This window comes from Hippopotamus amphibius, chromosome 3 (genome assembly GCF_030028045.1).
Source record: "Hippopotamus amphibius kiboko isolate mHipAmp2 chromosome 3, mHipAmp2.hap2, whole genome shotgun sequence".
Lineage (NCBI taxonomy): Eukaryota > Metazoa > Chordata > Mammalia > Artiodactyla > Hippopotamidae > Hippopotamus > Hippopotamus amphibius.
In genome coordinates this window covers 144,795,126-144,818,244 of record NC_080188.1, presented here as the reverse complement: position 1 = coordinate 144,818,244, position 23,119 = coordinate 144,795,126, and the positions used below count along the sequence as shown (strand labels likewise).

At 38.6% G+C, this 23,119-nt stretch overlaps 2 protein-coding genes and 1 pseudogene across 2 annotated transcripts in view; 2 read left to right on the top strand and 1 right to left on the bottom strand.

Annotated features, from left to right (window-relative positions):
- ACBD3 (acyl-CoA binding domain containing 3) overlaps positions 1–20,456 on the top strand; it is a 32,473-nt gene extending 12,017 nt beyond the window's left edge. Inside the window, exons 2-8 of the mRNA XM_057727861.1 lie at positions 1,810–1,951; positions 4,796–4,936; positions 8,085–8,243; positions 9,992–10,166; positions 13,888–14,074; positions 15,980–16,264; positions 19,937–20,456. Of these exons, the coding sequence (XP_057583844.1) occupies positions 1,810–1,951; positions 4,796–4,936; positions 8,085–8,243; positions 9,992–10,166; positions 13,888–14,074; positions 15,980–16,264; positions 19,937–20,148 (1,301 nt within the window). The 3' untranslated portion in view covers positions 20,149–20,456. The remainder of the gene's footprint in view (positions 1–1,809; positions 1,952–4,795; positions 4,937–8,084; positions 8,244–9,991; positions 10,167–13,887; positions 14,075–15,979; positions 16,265–19,936) is intronic.
- On the bottom strand, positions 3,827–4,639 carry LOC130849186 (akirin-1-like). Its single transcript, XM_057727862.1, has one exon. The coding sequence runs from the start codon at positions 4,580–4,582 to the stop codon at positions 4,001–4,003; it is 582 nt and encodes a 193-aa protein (XP_057583845.1). The 5' UTR covers positions 4,583–4,639; the 3' UTR covers positions 3,827–4,000.
- A 48-nt stretch (positions 20,457–20,504) lies between the features above and the next one.
- Positions 20,505–22,058, top strand: LOC130849185 (uncharacterized; annotated as a pseudogene).
- Positions 22,059–23,119: the final 1,061 nt, after the last annotated feature.

The following is a 23,119-nucleotide window of genomic DNA, read 5'->3' as shown; positions in this document are numbered from 1 at the left end:
TTGTAGTTTTAAATTGTCAGATCACCACTCCTGATCTTAGCCCCCTCCCACTTTCTCATTCTCATCTTTCTAGTGTGACTCCTAGATCTTTTTCTTTGCATTTACATTCATGTAAATGTACCCATAGAATATATATGTGGGTGTGTTGACATGCTTTATTTCATCAATTCTAAGACTTACTATTATCTTTCGTAACGTTAAAAAGAAAAACCACCAGTTGTAACTGTAAAATACAGTAGATTGTAAAAGCTAATCTAATTTTAGAAATGTTGAAGTGTGGGTGGGGGTAGTACTTACAATTGAGGATATGTATTTTGTGCTATGATTGTATATAGTTTTCTTTAGCTTCCTTTTTTCTTCATTTAACAGTATTTCCTGTAGGTGCTTCATTTATACCGCAGACTGAAAATGCCACATTCATTTGCTGTTCCTGATGAACTTTTAAGTTGGTTACAGTAACAAGAAAAGAGTGCTTCAAGAGTATCCCTGTATCTACCTCCTATGTATTTGGGAGTGCTTATCAAGGGTAAATGATGAGAATTGGAATTACTGGACTGTAGGGCATCTACATTTATAATTTTGGAATATATTGCCAAATTTCCCTCAAAGATAACTGTAACAGTTTATACTTTCAATGTTAGTGTATGAGAGTGAGTACCTGTTTGTCCTGTTCTTACCAACTCTTGATGTTAACCTAACTTTTTTTGACGTGATGGCAGCAAGACTCTTGGTATCTAATGGTTTCAGTTTTCATTTCCTTGACTAGTGAGATTAAGTATCTTGGCATGCTTATTGGCAACTTCTGTTTTTTTCTTCTCCTCTGAGTTCCCTGTTTATATCCTTTGAAAACCGTATTCTTCTCTCATCATCAGTGATTTTCTTTTGATGGCTGCTATGTCTATAAAATTTGTAGGCAATATATACTACTTTCTACCTCCTTTTTTTGTTCTGAAATTTGGTAGTCTTTTATTATCATTAGAATCAACTATTAATGCTACCATTTATCAAAGAAGTAGAACTGTTCTGTAAGGATTTCCCATTTTATCAACACCCACTTTCGTACTACCTTTGAATGTTAGTGGTGGTAAAGTCTTTACAGGTCAAATTGGCTTCACTTGTAATTACCCATTGGAAATCTGCCAGAGCCAACCATAATATGAAGGAAGGAAAAGGACCTAACAGTTATTACTATTAACACTATCCTATTACCTCCAAAGTATCAGGGAAACTCTTCACTTTGTTGATAAACAAACTAGGGTTAAATGGTCCTAGGAAGTATCTGAGGTGAGATCTAAACCTAGGCTGTCTGATTCCAGAGCCTCTTCCACCACATCATATTGCCTCAGTGGGATGGATACATTTTGAATATAGCCTTTCAAAATATATGTAATTGTCTCTTATATTAAAAGTGCTTGATATAAAATTATTTTTTAAACTACTTTAAAAACGATTGCTGAATATTTATGTCAAGTGGCACACTAGTATGTGTGTCCCTTACAGATTGACAGATTGGTTTCTCTTTAGTAGCTTTTTTTTAATTTAGCTGTAGTTGATTTACTCTTTGTAGTAATTTTAACATAAATATTAGTACTTAGCTTTATTTTAAAAAATTAATTCAGCATAAAGTGTTTCTGTCTTGGCTTTGACTATTAAAATTCAGTACTTGAAATAAAAATCTCCCTATAATGGTGTTTATATATATCACAGGCAATTTGTGATATACCTTACAGCAAAATTTCAACATATAATGCTGAAAATTATGTATTTTGCCAGTGTTAATTGTTTTCTTTGTACTTACTTTTCTTATAGAAAAAGATGGCAAAGCATTTCATCCAACTTATGAAGAAAAACTGAAGCTTGTGGCACTGCATAAGCAGGTTCTTATGGGCCCATATAATCCAGACACTTGTCCTGAGGTTGGATTCTTTGATGTGTTGGGGAATGACAGGAGGTAATGGTGTTTTATTGTATAATGAATTTAATGAGAGTAATGTTGAAAAGGGTACCAAGCAAATTGGTTAAGATGTAAATAGCTGGCTCATTAGCTTTAGAATAAGAACTAAACAAACATTTTTGTTTGCAGCTTCTGGATTCTTCAGAATGTTTATCTGTGTTTGGCTTGGAGATGTTTATGGCTAAATATTGTGGAATAAGTTTATTCATCTGATTATGAACATATGACAAGTACAGCTTCATTTGGTTCTTCCTAAATAATATTAAAACAGCCATTTACATTATAGTAATTGATTCCATTATTGGGACATATACAGAGTTATGACAAGAAAGAATATATTAAGCATTTTATTCAGTTAAGGCTAAGCTATGATATAAGAAAAGTAAAACTTTGTTACTCTTTTACCAGTATGGAAATTATCAGCAGTGCAGTTAAATTGTGATTTACGACAGTAGGATTGGTTTGTACGTGGCATACCTAATTTGGTAAATCAGTACATGCTTGTTGAAGATTTGAACTTTTTTTTTTTTTTAACAGCTTAAGTATTTTATTTGTTTGCAACTAAGCTTGTTAACACTATATAATGAAAATGTACAAAGAATAATATTGCAGTTTTTGGTTAGATTTACATCAAAGACATTCATTAATAAGGAATCTTCGAATGTGAATATTCCAGAAATTTCTCTAAGCCATCTGATCAGGACAACTGTCTCTGAATATTACCTTACTTTGGAAGGTACTGGCATATATTTGAATTAAACTCAGTTTTTTTTTCAAAATAAGCCTTAATTAAAAAAACTATTCTATATTCAAACTAAAACAATTTTAATAGAACTTTCCTTTCCAGAAACAATAATAAAGGAAACAAGGCATTTTGTAAAATGTGGTCCTGAACAAGTCACAGTAGAAAATAAATGTATACTTAACTTCCACCTCCTCAAAACAGAGGCTACTTTCTGTTCCTCAGCCTTGGAAATAAGGTGAAGAACAGTCTGTAAGCAACTTCGGGCAGGGGGTTGCCAAAACAAAGCTCAAGCAGTTGAACATGGACATCTCTTAAAAGAATTTGTGGGAACCTGACCAGAGGATCCATAGTCTATTTTTAATAACTGATATAAAGGTGAAGTGGCTCCTCCCAAGTAGCAGTGCCTGCAGGGCCTGGCCCAGCCCCATGCTCACCTTGGTTATGCTGCCACGCAAACCGTGGTGCCCCTGGCTCCAGAGGAGACTTTTTCTTCTTAGAGGTTCAGTGTCCAGGGAGCTCCTTGTGTGAATGAGGTGAGCACAGGCTCCATGTGGGTATTTTAAGGCTTGGAGTCAAAGTAATGTTCTAACATGGCTAAGGCAGAGTCATTTGTCAAACGGCCTGTCTCCAGTTTGTTCTAATGCCTCACCACGCATTTGTAGACCTAGGACCACAGACCTTTGCTATGTTGTCATAATCACATCTAATGTCCATCCTAACTTATGATTCATATTCTGTGCCTGGAAACAGTCCCTTTATTTAACAGTAATACCTACACATAAAACAATCCACGGTTACAACTTATATGGTCACAAAACATTAATGATCTTCTGTAGACCAAGCAAATGTTTTTAACCATAATTGTTGTGCATCAAATTTCACAGCCAGAATCCCCAAGATCAAAAAAATTTGCACAATACAAAGAATAACTTAAAAATACACATACACACATATACACACACTCTAACACACACTTCTTACAGAACTATGCTTGGGGAAACTCCATTTGTTGAGAGCCACTAAGGGCATATTTTGCTAAACTGCTGCTCCAGGTATTTTTGTTTGGAAAATCTATCACAGTAGGGCACAGCTGTTTCTTGGATGAGCAGAAAAGAAAGATATGCTTGTGGCAACCAGAAAGTTTTAAGGTCTTTCAAGTTGTATAAAATGGACCTGCAGAAACATTTAAGTGTTCTCAGGATGCAAAGTTGGAGCTGAAATGTGATATCAAACCAGTTGCAAAAAGTGTACAGCAGCCATCTCTTGAGGTCAAACCTGGTACCCAGATATGCAAGAAAGCTTCAGGACACGTAACTTGTTGGCCTTGTCCCATATCGTCGCATAATCTGATCATGTGTGAATTTCACAAAAGATTCATATTGTTCTGCTAGTTTGGTATTGAGGATTTGCTCATACTCCTCCCGAATTTTATCTTCATAGTCTTTTAAGAGACGCTCACATATTATTCCAACTTGCTGGAGGGTAAAGGTGGACTGGTCCTTCTTCATCCAGGAGGAACCTGGAGAACTAGGTGCTGTGAGTGCTGAGGAGTGAGGCTGACTTTCTGAAGTACAAGCTTCAGTCTGATTGAGAACAACTTCTAAATGTCTCCACCTCTGATAACGACTATATTCTTGTTTTATGTTCTGAAAAATTTGCTCCGGAGTTGGAAGGCGCCGCTCGCTGCCGGGCGGGGCGGGCTGCTGCAGAGTCGGCGGTGGGGTCTGAGTCTGAAGCAGCGGCGGCGGCGGCTCGGCGTCCGGGGGCCTGAGGCCCGGAGTGGGGCCGGGCAGAGGGGCGCAGCGCCGCCGCTTCGGAGAGCCGGGGTTCAGCAGCGCCGCCTCGAACTCCATGGGCCGCTTCAACGTTGCCCCGCACGCCATGCCGCTGAAGGGCCAGGGACCGGGAGCGGACGCGGCTGTTACTGCGGCGCAACCTCCCGCTCCTCAGGGGAGCTCCGATTTGAACTTTGTGTTTATAGTAGAATCATTCTTCATTTTAATTATAATTGAGACTTGTTCATATGTAGGTTTAAATTAAATCAAATTCTCATTCTGTTAAGCAGAGGAAGTAACTTTTCTTGTTATTCTTTATAGGAGAGAATGGGCAGCCCTGGGAAACACGTCTAAAGAGGATGCCATGGTAGAGTTTGTCAAGCTCCTGAATAGGTGTTGCCATCTCTTTTCAACGTATGTTGCATCCCACAAAATAGAGAAGGAAGAGCAAGAAAAAAAAAGGTGAAGTTTGAGGGCATAGAATATTTTATCCTTGTGCAGCCTACTGCATGGTATACTGATGATTTTGCTTTATGGAATGTCTGTTCTAAATCAGGTATCTTACTTCCATTGGATCCCCACTTCTTATGGCAATTACTCAAACTTTCTGATGTGAGCAGGTGTTTTTATTTTGAGTTTTTTTCTTTCTTTTTTGCATTGCTTTATTTTTATTTTATTTTGTTTTTGGCTGCGTTGGGGTTTTGTTGCTGCATGCGGGCTTTCTCTAGTTGTGGCGAGTAGGGGCTACTCTTCGTTGTGGTGCAAGGGCTTCTCAGTGCAGTGGCTTCTCTTGCTGCGGAGCACAGGCTCTAGGTGCACGAGCTTCAGTAGTTGCAGCATGTGGGCTCAGTATTTCAGGCGTGCCAGCTTAGTAGTTGTGGCACACGGGCTTAGTTGCTCCGTGGCATGTGGAATCTTCCCAGACCAGGGATTGAACCTGTGTCCTCTGCATTGGCAGGCAGATTCTTGACCACTGTGCCACCAGGTCCTTATTATGAGTTTTGAGGGGAGAGGATTTGCTGCTTCCTTCTTGGCTGTACCTTTAAAGGGAACCACCCATCCATCATGGCAGCATTACTTTTGTGGTACTACACTAGTTTTCTGAGCAAGCACAATAAGCTCATCCACCCCTCCTCCTTACCCTCTGGTCTGACCCACCCTTTGCTGCCTCCCTTGGGTTTCTAGAATATTCATACTCCATATCATGGTTATCAGCTGTGCTACATTGTAGGCCTTAAATAGGCATTTCATATTGGCTGTGGCTTCCAGATGGCCTGTTATTATTTCCAGAGGTTGCAGGGAGAGCTGTTGAATGTGCTGTTTATGGGATTTTCTGTCATGATTGTGAACTCAACAGAAATATAGTTAGCACTTTATTTAGAGGTTATATTTTCAAAAATTTTGACACGCTAAAACTTCTAGGTAGTGAAAATAATGTTGTAAAACGAATTTTCCCTCAGATTATATTATACTTACTTCAGAAGCAGTTGGTTCTCTGGTTTCCCACTTTAACCTGGATTGGAAATAGCATATTAGGAGAGAAAATAGCCTGACAGTGAGGGTGAAGACAGAAACTATGAAAAATAGATGCAAGAATTATAAAAGTATGGCAGTCAGAGCCAGTTAATGTGAAAGTAAACTCTCTGTCACTGTGTTATGATGTACAATTTTTATGCTTGCAGTTATAACTCCTGAGTTATTAAGAGACAGAGCACTGGGTATAATTTATTCCTCTTTAAGAGGGTAGAAAATATCTTGATACATTTCCAGAAGATATTTACCCAAAGGAAGATAGTTTTTATTCAGATGAAAAGTTTTGATTCTTACTAGAATGGAATGAGGTTCCTTTACTGGAGAATTGATTTATGCTACAGTCCTTTGTGTAGTGGTATTGCATCACTGAGGTGTAGCTGTGTCTTTGAAAGTTGTAATCATTGCTTTTTAAGTTATTTTTTAATGATAAATTGAATATTTAAGTTACTACTCAACATATAAAACTGTATTTTTCCTTTTAAAAATATACTTTTGTCATGAGATGAGGTCCATGTAGAATTCTTTTAAAGCACTTAAGACTAGACTTCTGGGACTTCCCTGGTGGCGCCATGGTTACCAGTGCAGGGGACACGGGTTTAAGCCCTGTTCCAGGAAGATCCCACATGCCTCAGAGCAACTGAGCTCATGTGCCACAACTACTGAGCCTGTGCTCTAGAGCCTACACAAGCCACAACTACTGAGCTCATGTGCCACAACTGCTGAAGCCCGAGTGCCTAGAGCCCGTGCTCCACAACAAGAGAAGCCACTGCAGTGAGAAGCCCTCGCACCACAACAAAGAGTAGCCTCCACTTGCTGCAACTAGAGAAAGTCTGTGCACAGCAATGAATGGCCCAATGTAGATATAAATCAATCAATCAATGACTGACTGACTGACTGACTAGACTTCCTCTAGCCTGAAACGTAAGCTCTAGTTTGTGGAACATCTTGCCCTGTGTACTATCTGTGACATGTTAAAAGTAGGTCATATTGTTGCTGTATTTTGAGTCTTGGTTGTGGCTCAGGTGTGTTAATCACTTATAAGAGTTTGGGGAGAAAAGTGGGGTAACCCCGACACTTCTCCCGGTAGGACCATGAAATGGTGTCTTCTCTGAGAACCATCAGAAATCTTCTCTTTCATCCCATCTTCAGCCTCCCTGTACTCCTCACTGCTCTGAGACCTATGGCATCCATTCCTAGTGCAACAGAGTCTACTCTCCCTTGGGAAAAGGGCTGTGGGAGTGGGCAAGAGCTTGGGTAAGGGCTGCACCTAGATTTCCAACTGTGCTTGTCTTTTTTTAAGTTAAAAGCTTTAATTTTTTTTTTTTAATTTCAGAAATTATACATGAATATATGCAATATAAATGATTTTCTATTTATGGCAATATATGAAGCACAAACTGAAAATCTTCCTTCCCACCTTACTTTTAATCTCACTCTTCTCTCCATAGATAATAACAGACAGAATTAAGATGTATCTTTCCAGGCCTTTTTCTATTTATTTACCTGCTTTTTCCATTAAACGTATATATGAAATGTCTTTACATATTCCGTTTTTTTTATATGGCTCCATGGCATTTCAGGGTGGATTATTCATTTCTATACACATTTATTGAGTGCTTTTTCTTTCCCACACTGTGGTAAGCCCTGAGGATATAGCAGTGTGAGACAGGCAGTCTCTGCCCTTATGTAGCATGTACTTTAAGGAGTAAGGTGGATGCATTGCTCAACTTATCACATAAATTTAATTGCAACTGCAGCAAGTAGTATGAAGAAAAAGCTTGTGGTGCTGTGAGCATATCTTAGACGGGAGCCTTCAGGGTATCCTAATGGTTTAAGTGGTACCTTACTGATGGACTCCTTTTTCTGTTGCTATGCAACAGTTGTTGTTCTTGCTGTGATTTGTGTATTTTGAGATTGACTCCGTATGATAAATTTCTCCTCCTGGAGTATGCGTATTTCAAATTGTGATAAAATTATCACATGATTCTCTAAAAAGTTTGTGTCTATCTTCACTGGGAAATAGTCTCAAGTTATTTTTAGAGAGAATTCCTTGTTCATTCTGTCCTTTACCTCGTAGGAAGGAGGAGGAGGAGCGAAGGCGGCGTGAAGAGGAAGAAAGAGAACGTCTGCAAAAGGAGGAAGAGAAACGTAGGAGAGAAGAAGAAGAAAGGCTTAGACGGGAGGAAGAAGAGAGGAGGCGAATAGAAGAAGAGAGGCTTCGGCTGGAGCAGCAAAAGTACGCTTGTTGTGTGGCTTGTGTTTGAGAATGAAAAATGGACTGCCACACTGTTGTGCTTGACCATTTATCATTGTGTGCCTTGGAATAATTCTCCTGTTTGTTTGACTGAGAGGTAGACCAGCATTAGCTACTTGCCATTTGTACCAATGATGTGTTACCAAGGAAGACCTCATCTTAAGCATCATTTGTTTGCAGAGGAAAAAATGTATTAGGAGGATTTGGGATTTGCTCCCAGAACCCAGGCATTAGAAAAGGAGCTCAGGTTGCTTGCTTGCTCTCTGTCTCTGGGTCCACACGATCTCGTCTTTGCTTCCCTCAACTATGTCTCTGTTTCATTCTTCCTGTTCTCTGCAGATTGTCACTCTGCTTTGGCATATGCAAGGCTATCCCAGCCTGGATTTATGTGGTCTTTGTTTTCATGCACCTGACAGAGGCTGGCTGGTATATGAGAGACCCAGTTACAAATTCCCAGGCCAGAGAATCTAGTTGATTCAGCCTATGTCGGGTGTCTATTCTTAGTCCCCTAGTACAGGACTTGGGAGCTGAAGCCGTTGCTTATTCATTAAGGGCTGTGAGAGCAGCTGTCTCAAAAGGGGCTGGTACTTCCAGAGGGAGCTGTGGGAGTAAGGAGGAAGGGATTAATGCCCATAAAACATTGTGGGAAGAAGGCCTAGGGTTCTAGAGGTGGCATGGCATATAGATTAGACCAGAGGACATTTGGGTCCATTGTTTTCTCCCCATTATTTCTGAGTAGTTCCTCAGAAAAGCTTCAAACTGACCCAGGGCCTCAGTCTACCTTGAAGAGACACCTCAGATACTTCTCTTTTGGGGGGAAGGAGGGTGCCCTAGGTAGACCCAGTATTATGTTCTATTCAGGAGTTTGTGAGATTTTGCTTTGTTATTATCTATTAACGGATGGCTTTGAGGTCTTTGTTGGTCACATGACTGAGTTAAGCATGTGGTTCCTCTATGGGAAAAATTAAAAGAATAGTAATAGTTTACAAAAATCAGTATCTCTAAACCAAGTGTGCCCAGATATTTTCAGTGTTCCTCTTTAAGGCAGGCTTTACATTAAATGCCAAGGGTGCTCAGATTTTCACTGGCTTTATTTATGCTTAACCAGAGCCACCTGTAACATCTTTTAGCTATTCCTCCTTTTACTACTTTTCATGTATTTAGGTAGAGAAACCATGGCCAACAGTTAAATATCTCATCTCTGCCATAGATGACAACCCATCTTCTTAGAGCATCATGTTTCAAGAGTATAGGCTGGAGCCAGACTGCCTAGGCTTTAATCCTGGCTCTGGCATCTACTAGCAGTGTAATCTTGGGCAAATTAGTAAACTCGTCCATTTCCTGGGTCTGTGAAACCCTGCATCAGAGGGTGGTTGTGAGAACTAAGTGGATTGGTACATGGAAGTGCCCTGAACGCTGCATGGCACACAGTAAGGGCACATGAATGTTCGTAATGATGCTGGTGATGATGATGCTGGTGATGACAGTATGCTCATTATTCCCCCTCTCCATCCCAAGTTTTCCTTGAAAAACCTAAGTGAAAAACTAGAGGCCAAGTTTACTTTGTTAAATCTTCCCTGGACCTAGGACACATGCTGATTGGTATACATTACTACCGTAGTCATTTTTAAGAGTTATACATTATAAAAGTAAATAACAGGACATTTTATTTTGTCATGAACAATCAATCTCCTGTAGTCAGACTAGTGTATATTTTTTAATGTTTTTAGGCAGCAGATAATGGCAGCTTTAAACTCGCAGACTGCCGTGCAGTTCCAGCAGTATGCAGCCCAACAGTATCCAGGGAACTACGAACAGCAGCAAATTCTCATCCGCCAGTTGCAGGAGCAACACTATCAGCAGTATATGCAGCAGTTGTATCAAGTCCAGCTTGCACAGCAACAGGTACGATAGATAACCCCCGAATTCAGCCTTAGAGAGGGTTTTTAGTTTCATTGGAACCAAGTTCTTTTTTAACAGTTGCTGATGAATTTTGCATTAGTTAGCCTCTCAGGTATAAAGTAACTTTTAGGTGACCTTTTTTAAGGGAGATTTTAACATTGCACTGGCAATTATGAAAGAAAGTATATGATACCGAAGCAACAAATGATGTGGCCAGGATTACATTGTCATAAGTTTTTTGGGGATTTATGTGGACATAGTGTTATTCCAGTGAGTTTGACATAGACTCTTACAGTGGTCCTGGAACCATGAGGACTTGGGTGATTGATGTTGTTAGTTCAAGGACATCCTTCAGGCAGAGTGCTGTTGTCATAGGCCCGGACAGCTTCTGATTGGAGGACCCCCATCCCCTAAGGCAGAGCTAGGTGTGGTCCATCTTGACCGTTTTGTCAGGTACAGTAGCTACAGTGCTTGCCTGCTGTACATTGGTAGTTCTCCTCAGCTCCCTGCCCCCACATGCTTTGCTTCCCCAGAGGAATAGGTGGTTTAGGGGAAGGACATGGGACTGAAGGTCAGATACCACTTGGATTCTGTCCTGGCTTTGCCGTTGTCTTGTTGAATCTCAGGCAAGTTATCTATTGCTCTGATTTTTCTGCCTTTTCTCTGAGTCAGTAAGAATGGGATATAACATCCTGGTACTTGTCTTGTTAACGTCACAGGACTACCGGAGGAATAAAATGAGAAAATAGTTACTCTGTGAAAGTATTTGGTACATAGGGAAGATAATGATTTTACATTCATTTTTCACATCTTGCAGAGGCATAGAAATGCCCCCTTAAAGTTAACCTAGCTAAGTTTGCTTATTTAATTAATTTTCACTTATAAAGCAGTTACTACGTGTGAAAATATCTCAGTGGAGAAAAATGTTGCAGGGAATTCCCTGGCAGTCCAGTGATTAGGACTCAGTGGTTTCACTGCCATAGGCCAGGGTTCAGTCCCTGGTCAGGGAACTAAGATCCCGAAAGTTGTGGGGCGTGGGCAAAATAAAACAAAAACAAAAACCCAAACTGTGTTTCTCTATAAATTTAATGAAATGTCTTAAAAAAAAAAAGTGATGCATGGTAGTTGCTCCACATTTCTTGTTAGGTGAAGTAATCTTTGTTGTTTTGCCAAACTCTTTAAATTCCTTGAAAATTAACATCCTTACCTAAAATACGTTTTCCCCTGAGTCTTTAGCATTAGTGAGCAGTTGAAAGGCACTACAGGTTTTGTATAATCCATGAGAAGAGGAAAAGGATGTCAAACCACAGTTATAAGATAATAAATGGTATTTTTGAGGGATTTCTTTTCTGTCCTCTAAAGCCTGTTTCTACTTTAGCATATCACTCCCCTTTTCCTGCTTCTTTGATGGGCGTGGAGGTAATGTTTTAATAGGCTAGCTCATAAACGCTGCCCTGCTTATAGGTTGCTGTCACTTAGAGCAAAGCCAGTCAAATAGGGGAAAACCAACAATCTTTGAAACAGAATTGGAAAGCCATAGTTTAGATTGCAGTGATCAAACTCAGTTTATCAGATTGATTGGTTGTTTCTGGGAAGAGAGAAGAAGGACTGGGGAAGGAGCAGAGGGAAATTCAGTCTCATAAAGTATTTTTATAATGGGAACACTTGTTAATTTGGGGGTGTGGTTACATGGGTGTTTGTTACATCATTCCTGTGCCTTTTTGTGCTTTTAAAAACTTCCTGGAGTGTAGAAGAGAGATTATGTAAATAATTACAAGCTATTATATGTAATAGATGTATATTCATAGGCAGTGTGATCCCAGGGTAGGTTCCATTCTGCTAGAGGGTTTCAAGAAAGGCTTGAAATGGAGAGGAACCATTTGAGCTGACCAATTGATCATCAACAGAAATGCTTTTTTTGCTTTCCTGTCATGCAGTGAATGTTCTGAGTGTGCTGACTTGTTTTGGTTGTATGCCCTTTTTCTGGAAGCTGTACTCTTTTAGAAAACCGATGTGGAAATTACTGAGAATCTAGGCCTTGAAAAGGTATTTTTAAATCTTAAGTGTTTTACTAACCTGCACTAGCAGCGGAGAGAGATGTTGCTGTTTAACTGGTTTGTAAATGGTATGTTAAATGAAATGTATATACAATTATGCCAAAATATATCATTATCCCTAAACCATGAAATTATAAAGCCTTTTTTTCCTGTTTTCTTTTTTTTTTAACTGTTGTAAATGTGTACTCACTTTTTATAACTTTGTGTTTTAATTTTAAAAGTTACTTAAATGCCCCAATGCTCAACAGTAGATAGGATAAATAAATTTTGTATTTTCACAATGGCATATCCTATCGCAATGCAAACAAACAAAATACAGTTATGATTACTTGTGACTTTATAGATGAACCTCACAAACAAATGTTGAGTAAAAGAAGCCAGACACACAAAAAAAGAGCATATATTATACAATTTCATGTATATAAAGTTCAAAAACAGGCAAAGCCAAATCTGTAATGTTACAAGTTAGAATAGTTGTTACCCTTGGGGGACTTTCTGGAAAGGGGCACCAGGAAGAGTCCTGGAATGCAGATAATGTCTGGATTTGGATGTTGGTTACATGTGTATGTTTGGCTAATGAATATTGATCAAGCTGGACATTTATAATTTGTATAGTTTCCTATACGAATGTTATAATTCAATTTATAGTTCCCCAAAAGGTTACTTAAGTAATAGTCATTTCTAGTAGTATTGATATTTATTCATCTTGATATGAGAGGAATATCCTAAAGTAGTTGTCCTTTGGATTTAAGATATTTTTATTCTCCATTTTGACTGAGGACATTTTGATTTCATGTTTATGAATATACATATTTTAATCATAATTATGTAAACAGTGATGAAATTTTATTATGAAAGTATTTCGACCTCAAACTTCATTTTATAAGCCTACTTAATTTTTAGGTCAATAATTTTTACATGATTAATAGTTTTTAGTTTAACTGTGGTAAGAATTTTTCTGTATAAAGAGTGAAGATTTAATTTATTGATGGTTTTTGTCCATATTTTACTCATTGGTTACTTTGGGGGCCCTTATCATATTTCACCAGTTCTGCCTTCATGAATTTTCTTCTGTGACCATTTCTTTCTTTCTTTTTTTTTTTTTTTTTTTTTTTTTTTGGTGACCATTTATTTCTACCAAGTTTAATTTTTCAGATTCAAATTTTTGTATCTGAATTTTATCAGGATTTTCTTCTATCAATTTTGTTTTTTTTAATTATTATTTTTTACAATAAACTGCATATATTTAGCGTGTACAATTTGGTATCCCAATCTCCCAATTCATTCCCCCCCCAACCTTCTATCAATTTTAAGAACAGGTGTTACTTTGTTCAGTTTTTACCTATAATAATTTTATTTATGGTTGATTATTTCTACTTACTTTAATTTTTCCTGGTTAGTTTTTCTAGTGATCCTCAGGTCACAAAAATGTGACCCTTAGTTACAGTTTTTTGTCCACGTTAATATTTTGACATTTTTAGCTATCAGTTTATTGCGATTCTAGTATTCATTATAGATAGGATAAATAAAAACTGATAAAAGTTTATTAGTAATTTCTTGGAGTTACTTGATGGGACAAAAACATGGGGTCAGAATGCATTTCAGGGCAAATGTCCCATTTATTAGCCTTCTTGGTCAGTGTACCTTCACTTTTTCTTGACGTATAGGCAGCACTACAGAAACAACAGGAAGTAGCAGTACCTGGGGCTTCTTTGCCTACATCAGCAAAAGTGAATGCAGCTACACCAAGTGATATGATGTCAGTTAATGGACAGGCCAAAACCCACACTGACAACTCTGAAAAAGAGCTTGAACCAGAAGCTGCAGAAGAAGCCCTGGAGAATGGACCAAAAGGTATGATTCGGTATATATGTTCTTCCATCCAGGTGCCATAATTCAGATTTCATGAAAAGCAAAAGTCAGAAAGCCAGGTTAATTAACTTTTGAGAGCGATTACATATTTGTGAGGGTTGAATACTTTTTTCACTCTTTTTAGTCTGAATCTGTTGCTTCTGGAGACTCTCAGAATCGTTTAGAAGAGAAAATCAGATGTCCTTTGGGCAGTTTAGGTTGTCTTATTGTGTATGTTGGTTATCTATTGCTGTGTGACACATTGTACCCAAATTTAGCAGCTTAAAATAATAAACATTTATAATCTCTCACAGTTTCTGTGGGTCAGGAATTTGAGAGCTGCTTAGCTGAGTGGTGGTGATTCTGGTCTCTCATGAGATTGTAGTTAAAGTGTCAGCTAGGACTGCAGTCCTGTGAAGGCTTGCCCGAGACTAGAGGCTCTGCTTCCAAAATGGTTCCCTCACATAACTGACAAATTCGTGCTGGCCGTTGGCAGGAGGGCCTCAATTCCTTGCCCTGTGAAGCCTCTGTGAAGGGCTGCTTGAGGTCCTCAACACAGTGGCTGGCTTCCTCGAGAGCACATGATGCAAAGGAAAACAAGACAAAAGCTTCAGTGTCTTTTATGCCCTTGCTTTGGAAGTAATACATTAGCACTTCTGCCATATTCTGTTGGTCCAGATGCATTTTGGGTGGTAACCTTACAAGTACATGAATACCACAGGTGAGGATCACTGGGGGCCATCTTGTAGGCTGGCTACCATATATTTATAATATATATTTTTTGAGACAAAAGTACCATGTTACCAGTAAGATAATTTAGGTTTTCAAAGGTCTGCTTAGCTTTTCATGGGCAGCTCACTCATTCATTCAGCAATTGGTTGAAGGTTTTCTGAGTGCTGGGCTACAGTGATAAAGCAAAGTAACAACATGCAATGTAAATTGTGTCTGTGGTAAGTACTGTGATGAAGAGAAAGGTGTATTACAGTGTGAGAGCACATAATATGGGGGATATGACCTGGTTCAAGAGGTCAGCAGAGGTTTTCCTAGGGGAGGGACACTTGAGCTGAGAGATCTGAAGTTACAGTAAGAGTTTACTAAGTAGGAAAGGAAGAAGAGAACATTTCAGTGACAGTGATCAGAGATGGTGCTGTGGTTCATAAGAAAGTTTCAGAGATCTTCCTTGTTCTTTTTAGAACAAGTAACAAAAAATAGTTTCAGAAAAGACTTTGAAATACATTGGTTCCGCGCCCCCCCCCTTTTTTTTTCCTACTAAGAGTTTACCAGTATTTTCAAATGAATCTTTTGTCAAATGCTCTGTGAATAACTCGAAAACCTGTTGAGTACACATAGATACTGCTCAGTGACAAGACTTTACCCATTTTTGCTCAGTCGCTAGTGGTTCCATTCCTATCCAAGTTTTTCCTCTTTCTTTGAGCTCTTTTAGAATAGCTCCTCCCCTAGAACTTTGGTTCACTCTGAAGTTAAGACTTTTTTCTGATAGAGAGACTGAAATCAGAGCTTTCAGCTTTTTTTGTTTATATCCAAAAATGAATTTATTTCAAGTCCAGATCTCTCTTTGTTAGAATGCTTCCCTTCTCCAGCTAGGAAGTTTCCAAGGTCACTCGTCAATGCCCATATGCAACTGGAGTGTTGGAAAAAATCCATCTTAAGAATGTGGATTGCATTTGATACTTAAAGTGGTATGATGACCTCTGAATACTCGTGGCATTGTTAAATGTAGTAATTTGAGGGGAGACTTGCATGGGGAGGTGTTTAAAGTCCTCAAACTAAGGTAGACCAGATGGCACTTGGAGCCTGCATGTCACTGAGCAGTTGATCCTATGCAAATGTTGCTGCGTACAGGTGAAGTCTCATCCTCTTTAGCCTTTTAATTCCTGTTGCCTTTAGAATCTCTTCCAGTAATAGCAGCTCCGTCCATGTGGACACGACCCCAGATCAAAGACTTTAAAGAGAAGATTCGGCAGGATGCGGATTCCGTGATTACAGTGGGCCGAGGAGAAGTGGTCACTGTTCGAGTACCTACCCATGAAGAAGGATCGTATCTGTTTTGGGAATTTGCTACAGACAATTATGACATTGGGTTTGGGGTGTATTTTGAATGGACAGACTCTCCGAACACTGCTGTCAGCGTGCATGTCAGTGAATCCAGCGATGACGACGAGGAGGAGGAAGGTAGAGCCATTGGTCCATATTCAGTAGCTGGGTTGTGTGTTGGCAAAAATGGTAGCAGTTCAAATGTCAGCCAGTCATGTGCTTCCTGATTAACACTTCTTGGATGTGAATCAGTTGCTTCATTAGTGGAACCTTGGGCTAAAAAGTTTGTGAGAGAAGTTAGCCTCTTCAGGGACTGGGGCCCGAACATGAATTATTTTTGAACGTCAGGAAGGTCTGTTTCGCAGTTTATTTTACCGCTTTCTGAATGCTGTTGTACTTCCAGCCTTGTGTGTTGAAAAGCCAAGTGTGCGAGGTCATTTTGAAAAATTTTAAAACAGCAAGCAAGAAATTCTGCCAACTCTAGAATTTATTTAAATTTTTATTTCTAATATCAGCTTTTTAGATTGTTATTCTAAGATGTATATTCTCTAACTAGACAAAATTGAGTGTTTCCAAGGACAGTCTAAACTATCTTGGTCTAGGAATATGTTGTTAAAATGTATTGCTTACTAATTGAGAAGATGATCTCCTTAATTTTATTATCCAAAAAAGTTAGAATGCAGGGCTTTTGTACACACCTAGTAAGCACTTAAATATTTGTTGACTCAACTGAGAGTAATATGGAAGGAATGTCCTGACTGGGAGAATGGGAAAGCACCTTTAATTCTTGGCTCTAAGCTTTCAGGTGACTTGTAAACAAAACTGCTTGTTCTTGAAGAATGTTGGTAATTGCAGAGACTACATTGGGATACGTTTAAAGAGGTAGTTGTTGCAGGTGTGTGGAGGGAGTTAAAAAATTCAGTCAGCTTTTACTTATTAATTTATTTTATTTTTGGCTGCGTTGGGTCTTCATTGCTGCACACGGGCCCCCTCTAGCTGTGGGGAGCGGGGACCACTCTTCACTGCAGAGCACGGGCTCTAGGCACGTGGTATGCAGCAGTTTCGGCACACGGGCCCAACAGTTGTGGTGCATGGGCTTTGTTGCTCCACAGCATGTGGGATTTTCCCGGTCCAGGGCTTGAACCCATGTCCCCTGAACTGGCAGGCGGATTCTCAACCACTGTGCCACCAGGGAAGCCCCTCAGTCAGCTTTTGATATACAAGTTCAGTTATATCACCAAGACACTCTAGTCCCTTTAGGGTCATGTATGGCAGCACACACACATGGAACAGTGTCACTTAGGACCTACTTTGTCTTACATGCATTTTGTTTTCAGCAGTCTTTGTTTCTGAGTACCATCAGCAAGGTAGAGCATTGCCCATAAATACTGCTGACTGAACCAGAAAGGAAAAATGTAAGTGAGGGAAAAAAAGAAGAGGTGAGAGAGAGACCTGAGCTTGCAGGGAAGGTCCCTCTACCATTGCCTTGGGTGCCCCTCGGCAACATCAGGACCAGGATCTAAGCCCTTTACCAGCCTTTCTGATGCGCTCGGGGATTCATTAAAATCAGATGGTTTGCAAATATTTGGGAAGTTTTTGTTGTGTGTACAAATCACTGTACTTATAAAGAGCTTTGTGAATAATAAGAGAATGGGTTGACGTAATATATTTCTTCTGGCTTGTAAGCTAGAGAGCTTTTAAAGGAGGTTACTCCCTCATCTGAGCCCTCAGCTGGTTATCATTTTGGAGTTATTGCTGTTGGGAAGAGCGTTGGTAAAAATGGCTGGGGTCCAGTGCCTGACTAGAGGTGAGACATCCTTCATCTTTGCTCTAATGTATGATAGCCCTCAAATGGAAAGTGGCATTACCTATCCTTGTGGTGTTCCTAATCATAAAATGATTTGCAGCTAAAACTAACCCATTAAGACCTCTACATTAATAGTAACAACAGTGAGGGGAGTTCCCTGGTGGCCTAGTGGTTAGAATTCCAGGCTTTCACTGCAGGGGCCCGGGTTCAGTCCCTGGTCAGGGAACTGAGATCCCACAGGCTGTGCAGCATGGCCAAAAGTAAAAAAAAATAACAATGAGGATTTATTGCTTCCCAGAATTGTTTCCTAAGAGTGAGCCTAACTGTCTCCATATTGAAGATCTAACTCACAAATGCTTTTAGCCACATGCCATATGCCTCCTTATGGATGCTACTGTGCCACCATGTCTTATCCACATTGTGTATTTTATTTTATGGGGGGGGTCCTTTGGTTTAAGATGGAAGAGGAGTTCAGTTTTTTTGTTTGTTGCTTTAGTTTTTCTCCATTAGGTCTTGAAAGATTGAAAGATGGAGTTTGTTTTCTCTGGAGAAAACATAATGGTAATCCGTCCTCCTGCTGTAATTCTCCACTTGATTGTTTCCAGGTCCCAGGTGCTTATATTGATGAAAGATGCCTTGTTCATCTATGCCAGTAACCTTTAGCTTTATAGATTTTGAACAAAATTTGGATGTTGAATTAGTGGGCCTAATAATCTGTTTCATGGATATCCTTATGGGCAATAGTGTATAATTTGAATGGCTTGTGCTTCTCATTTGCAAATGAAGGACGTTTAAATTTAGTAGTATTGTTATGATGAAGCAAATCTGATTTGGGCCCGTTTAATAAGAGTATCATCCATTTTTTAAATAAACTTTCTATTTTAGAATAGTTTCAGATTTACAGAAGGATTGTAAAGATAATACAAAGAGTTCCTGTATACTCGACACCCAGTTTACCCTGTTGTTAACATCTTACATTGTTCTATGTTATGTTCATCATAGCCAGCAAACCAGTATTGATTCGTTGTTAACTAAAGTCCATATTTATTCACATTTCCTTAGTTTTTCCAAATGTTCCAGGATCCCATCCAGGATGCCACATTATAGTTATCATGTCTCCTCTAGACTGTGAGAGTTTCTTAGACCTTCCTGGTGTAAACTTCTAATCATGACCATTGAGTCTTCACATAATTGACTCATGTCTCTGTAATTCATTCTGCCATGTTGTAAACCTCAAAGTCTTTTAAAATCTATGCTGAATATTCCCTTGATCTGTTTTCCTTGAGGCTGTTTATATTTAATATGCTAAACTGAGACCTTTAAACTGGTTCATAGTTCTCATTCCTATAGGTTTCTACAGGTTTTTTTTTTCCTAACCTTACCATTACAGTTCAGAAAACTATTAACTGGGACAAACCTAGAATCAGAGCTTATTTTTTGCCACTGGGGTCATCCCTGGGTTACACAGTCCTAATGAAAATAATTAAATTTTCAGAGTGCCTCTGAATGTCTACCTCTCTACTGTGGCTTTCTCATTTTACTCTTTGTATTTAAGATAAATAGAAAATAATAGTCCTCATAAGCTCCCTTTCCACCTTCCTAAAACAAGAGAAGAGGAGGATCAGAGCAACATTTTCCCTTGTCTTAGATCAGTGAGATTCCATCTGTTGGAAGGAGTTAGGAATTGAGTGGATGCAGAAGGGAAAAAGTGGGGCTCAAAAATAGGAGCAGTGGTCAGGCTACAGAGAGGGAGAGGATGCTGACTGATGCCACCACCAGATGTTTGCCACTGGGCTCCCAGGGCCCAGACAGTGCTTGATACATAGCAGCTGTCCAGGTATAAGGAAGGAACCAACACATGTTCACAGGCACATATTGTAGAATGAATTGAGAGAATTCCTAACAAGCAATGTCTCAGAGAAAGGATGGAGTTTAAAATGCTTGAGACAAATGTGGTTTTCCTATATCTGTTCACATTGACGTGTCTCTGTTCTTTCTCACAGAAAACATCACTTCTGAAGAGAAAGCCAAAAAGAATGCCAACAAGCCTCTGCTGGATGAGATTGTGCCTGTGTACCGACGGGACTGTCATGAAGAGGTGTATGCCGGCAGCCACCAATATCCAGGGAGAGGAGTCTACCTCCTCAAGTTTGACAACTCCTACTCTTTGTGGAGGTCAAAATCAGTCTACTACAGAGTCTATTATACTAGATAAAGATGTTACAGACTCTGGAGTCTAGGATTGGGCAGAAGATGGCATTTAATTTGGAAATTTCTTTTGACTTTTGTGGAGCATTGCAGTCTGTGTTTACCCTGTTGATTTCAGCCTGATGGTTTGTGACTCTTGTTGGGAATCAGGATTTCCTTGAAACTCTTGAGCATTAGTACTTTGGTTAAAGGGACTCCTCAGACTCATCCAGCCCTTCGGTGCTGACCAGCAGAGTCACGAGTGGATGCTGACGTTACATGAGTTACATGTTAAATCTTTAGTCTCCAAAATAAAACAGCTCAACATTGACCCCACCTGGCTGATGGTTAGTCCATTGCTGCCTGCTCTATCTACGTGTGTTTATGAGAGCCCATAGTTACTTTGCAGTGCCCTCTGATTTGAAATCCTGTATTAATAGTCTACATGAGGTACAGCTGACTGATCAAAGGTCATCAGTTTTAAAACTTAAAAAAACTGAAGACCTCACAGATTATAATAGAAAAAGAAATTGCCTCAATTTGATCTTGTTCTGAATGACTCATTGTTTTTGCTTTGGGTGTATCTGTTTAGTTCAGTTATATTACAGATAATTATTTTCTGAGTAATCTTAATGTAGAATGTTCAAACCTGATTGATAATTGAAGTATCAAGATACATAGAACACTTCAAACATCCATCTTAGCAAGCCTCCACAAACTCTTGGCCCTTTCTCTTCATCTGGTCTTCATACTACCAGTAGCAAAGCAAAATTAATTCTTTTTTGTCTTACTTTGGCTTTATAGAGCATCTCAAATTGAAACTGTTTTCTACACAAACATATAGTTAGGGATTTTGTAAACTCAAAATGGCACCTACTGAATTAAAATATATTAAATCATTTAAATATAATTCAGTGTATGGGGAATAACATTGCACTAATATGGAAATCACTGCCAGAGATGGTCCATTTCCTTTTGCTTTGATACTACTTAGGCATATCCCCTACATGATTCACTTGGGAATTACTAGAAAGAATTGGAAATGCATATGCCTGTGCTTAAATTTTTTTATAGCTGTAATCTGTATTAAGTCTTCATTGATGGAAAGAGGTACATCTTTGTTTTCCTTACTGAAAACAAATATGGATTTATTGCCTCAAATTTGTATAAGTGATTGACTAGTCTAGAGATTCTTGTTTTCAGAAGGGAGGGTGGTATAGATAGGAAATTACAAAGATGGCAATATACACGTAACATTGTTATTATATGTTGTTACTGAAATACTTAGGTTTTTAAAATTTCAAATCATAAATCACTTCTTGTAGGAGGGTTTCCATTGACTAGCTGCAGTGTATACAATTCACTACGTAAGGGGCTGTTTGGTTTTTGTGTGCTGCATTTCTTTCTGTTTTTTAATACCTGGTTTTGTACATATCTAACTCTGTTCTCTTTTGGTTGTTCAGAAACTGGATTTTCTCCTAAGCAATGCTTAATTTGCATTTTTAAATTTCAATTTCAGTAGTCCCAGCTTATAGGTATCCATACTGTTATATCGAGAAGATTTATCAAGTTGTCCATCAGCTCTCATGTGTATATGGTATAGAAACTATGGGGTTAGGCACTTCCTGGCTTTTTTTTTAAATGAGAAAATACTGTATTTAAAATGTAAAATAAACTTTTAAAAAGCAGGCACTAATATATATTTCTTCTAGCCTTTGATTACAGATTTGTCCTTGCACATGTTGAGGTGAATTATCCTCTAAAAATATTGTTCATGGGAGCAGTGTATGTTACTTTACATAGCAGCAATTCCTGTCACATGTTCATGTCAGAACATTTTTGGTTTTAAACTTTTTTATTGCCTTTGGCTGTTGATTAGTATATTACAAGTGCGATTTCAAAAAAATCTTGAAAATAATATATTTAATCAATTAAAATGTTTATCTGTATCTTGTTGATGTTTCATTAATATAGTTACTCTGTGAAGCATTAGTCCTGTATTTCATCGTTTGGGTAGGACAAGAAGAAATGTTTTAAATGATCTTTTCTGTTTTGAAAAGTTAAACAACAACAAACTATTTCTGGCTGATTATTTAGTTTCTGCTGTGAATTACCCTAGTTTGTTAAAATAGGTTAACAGTTTTTCAGACTTCTTGATGGAAGGGAAAGCACTTTTTATTATTGAAAGTGATTTATTATAAAATTATTTCCTCTTCCAAACCATTTGTGTAGCATATTCCATCTGCAAGATTATCTTAAAATAATCTCCTAAGGTGTGGCACCTAGGAAACAGCAATGAGAGGTGTGTCCCAGTCAGTGTGGTGTGGAGTGCCACAAACTATTCTAAAAATGACCCCACTGAAATGCAAGGTGACTTGGACATTAATTTTTTTCCCCCTCACTGGAAATTTGGGGAGGCCAAATAAAGTAACTTTTTTTTTTTTTTTCTGTGTACTTTGTTACTACCATGAAAGCAGATGATGGAACAGTTAAGGAGAGTTACTGATGTGTGAGCACATCTTAGAAACCATGCTACCAAGTTTGACCATCAGTCTTCTGGAAGAGAAGAAAAAATTTGTTCAGAATAACAAATGATTGCTAATAATTCCTTGGGGCTTAGAATGCAGTAGTCTACAGCCAAAGCCATCTTTGTTTCTGTCCCCAGCTTCTTCTCAGTGCAGCACTTCTGGCAGCAACCTAAAAATGTATGCATGTATACTTGGGGTAGAACAAATCCTAATTTCATTTCCATTCACTAACTTTTCAAAATGTGTGTGAATCAATATTGGACTTTTATCTCCTTTCATTTGCCTAGGGTTCTTCAACTTTCTTATTGAAAGTTTTTTTTTTTTTTTTTTTTTTTTTAGATCTCAACAACTTTAGTCACAAACGCTAATACTTCTGATTTAGCTTCCAGAAACCTCTGTGACCTCATCAGTAAACAAAGTCTGTTGGGAACTAAGGTAGAAATATAGTTGAAGATACTTTTCTCAGAAATG

What these genes read in the sequence shown, in the direction of transcription:
- LOC130849186 (XM_057727862.1), bottom strand. Translation starts at nt 4,582, where the DNA reads ATGGCGTGCGGGGCAACGTTGAAGCGGCCCATGGAGTTCGAGGCGGCG.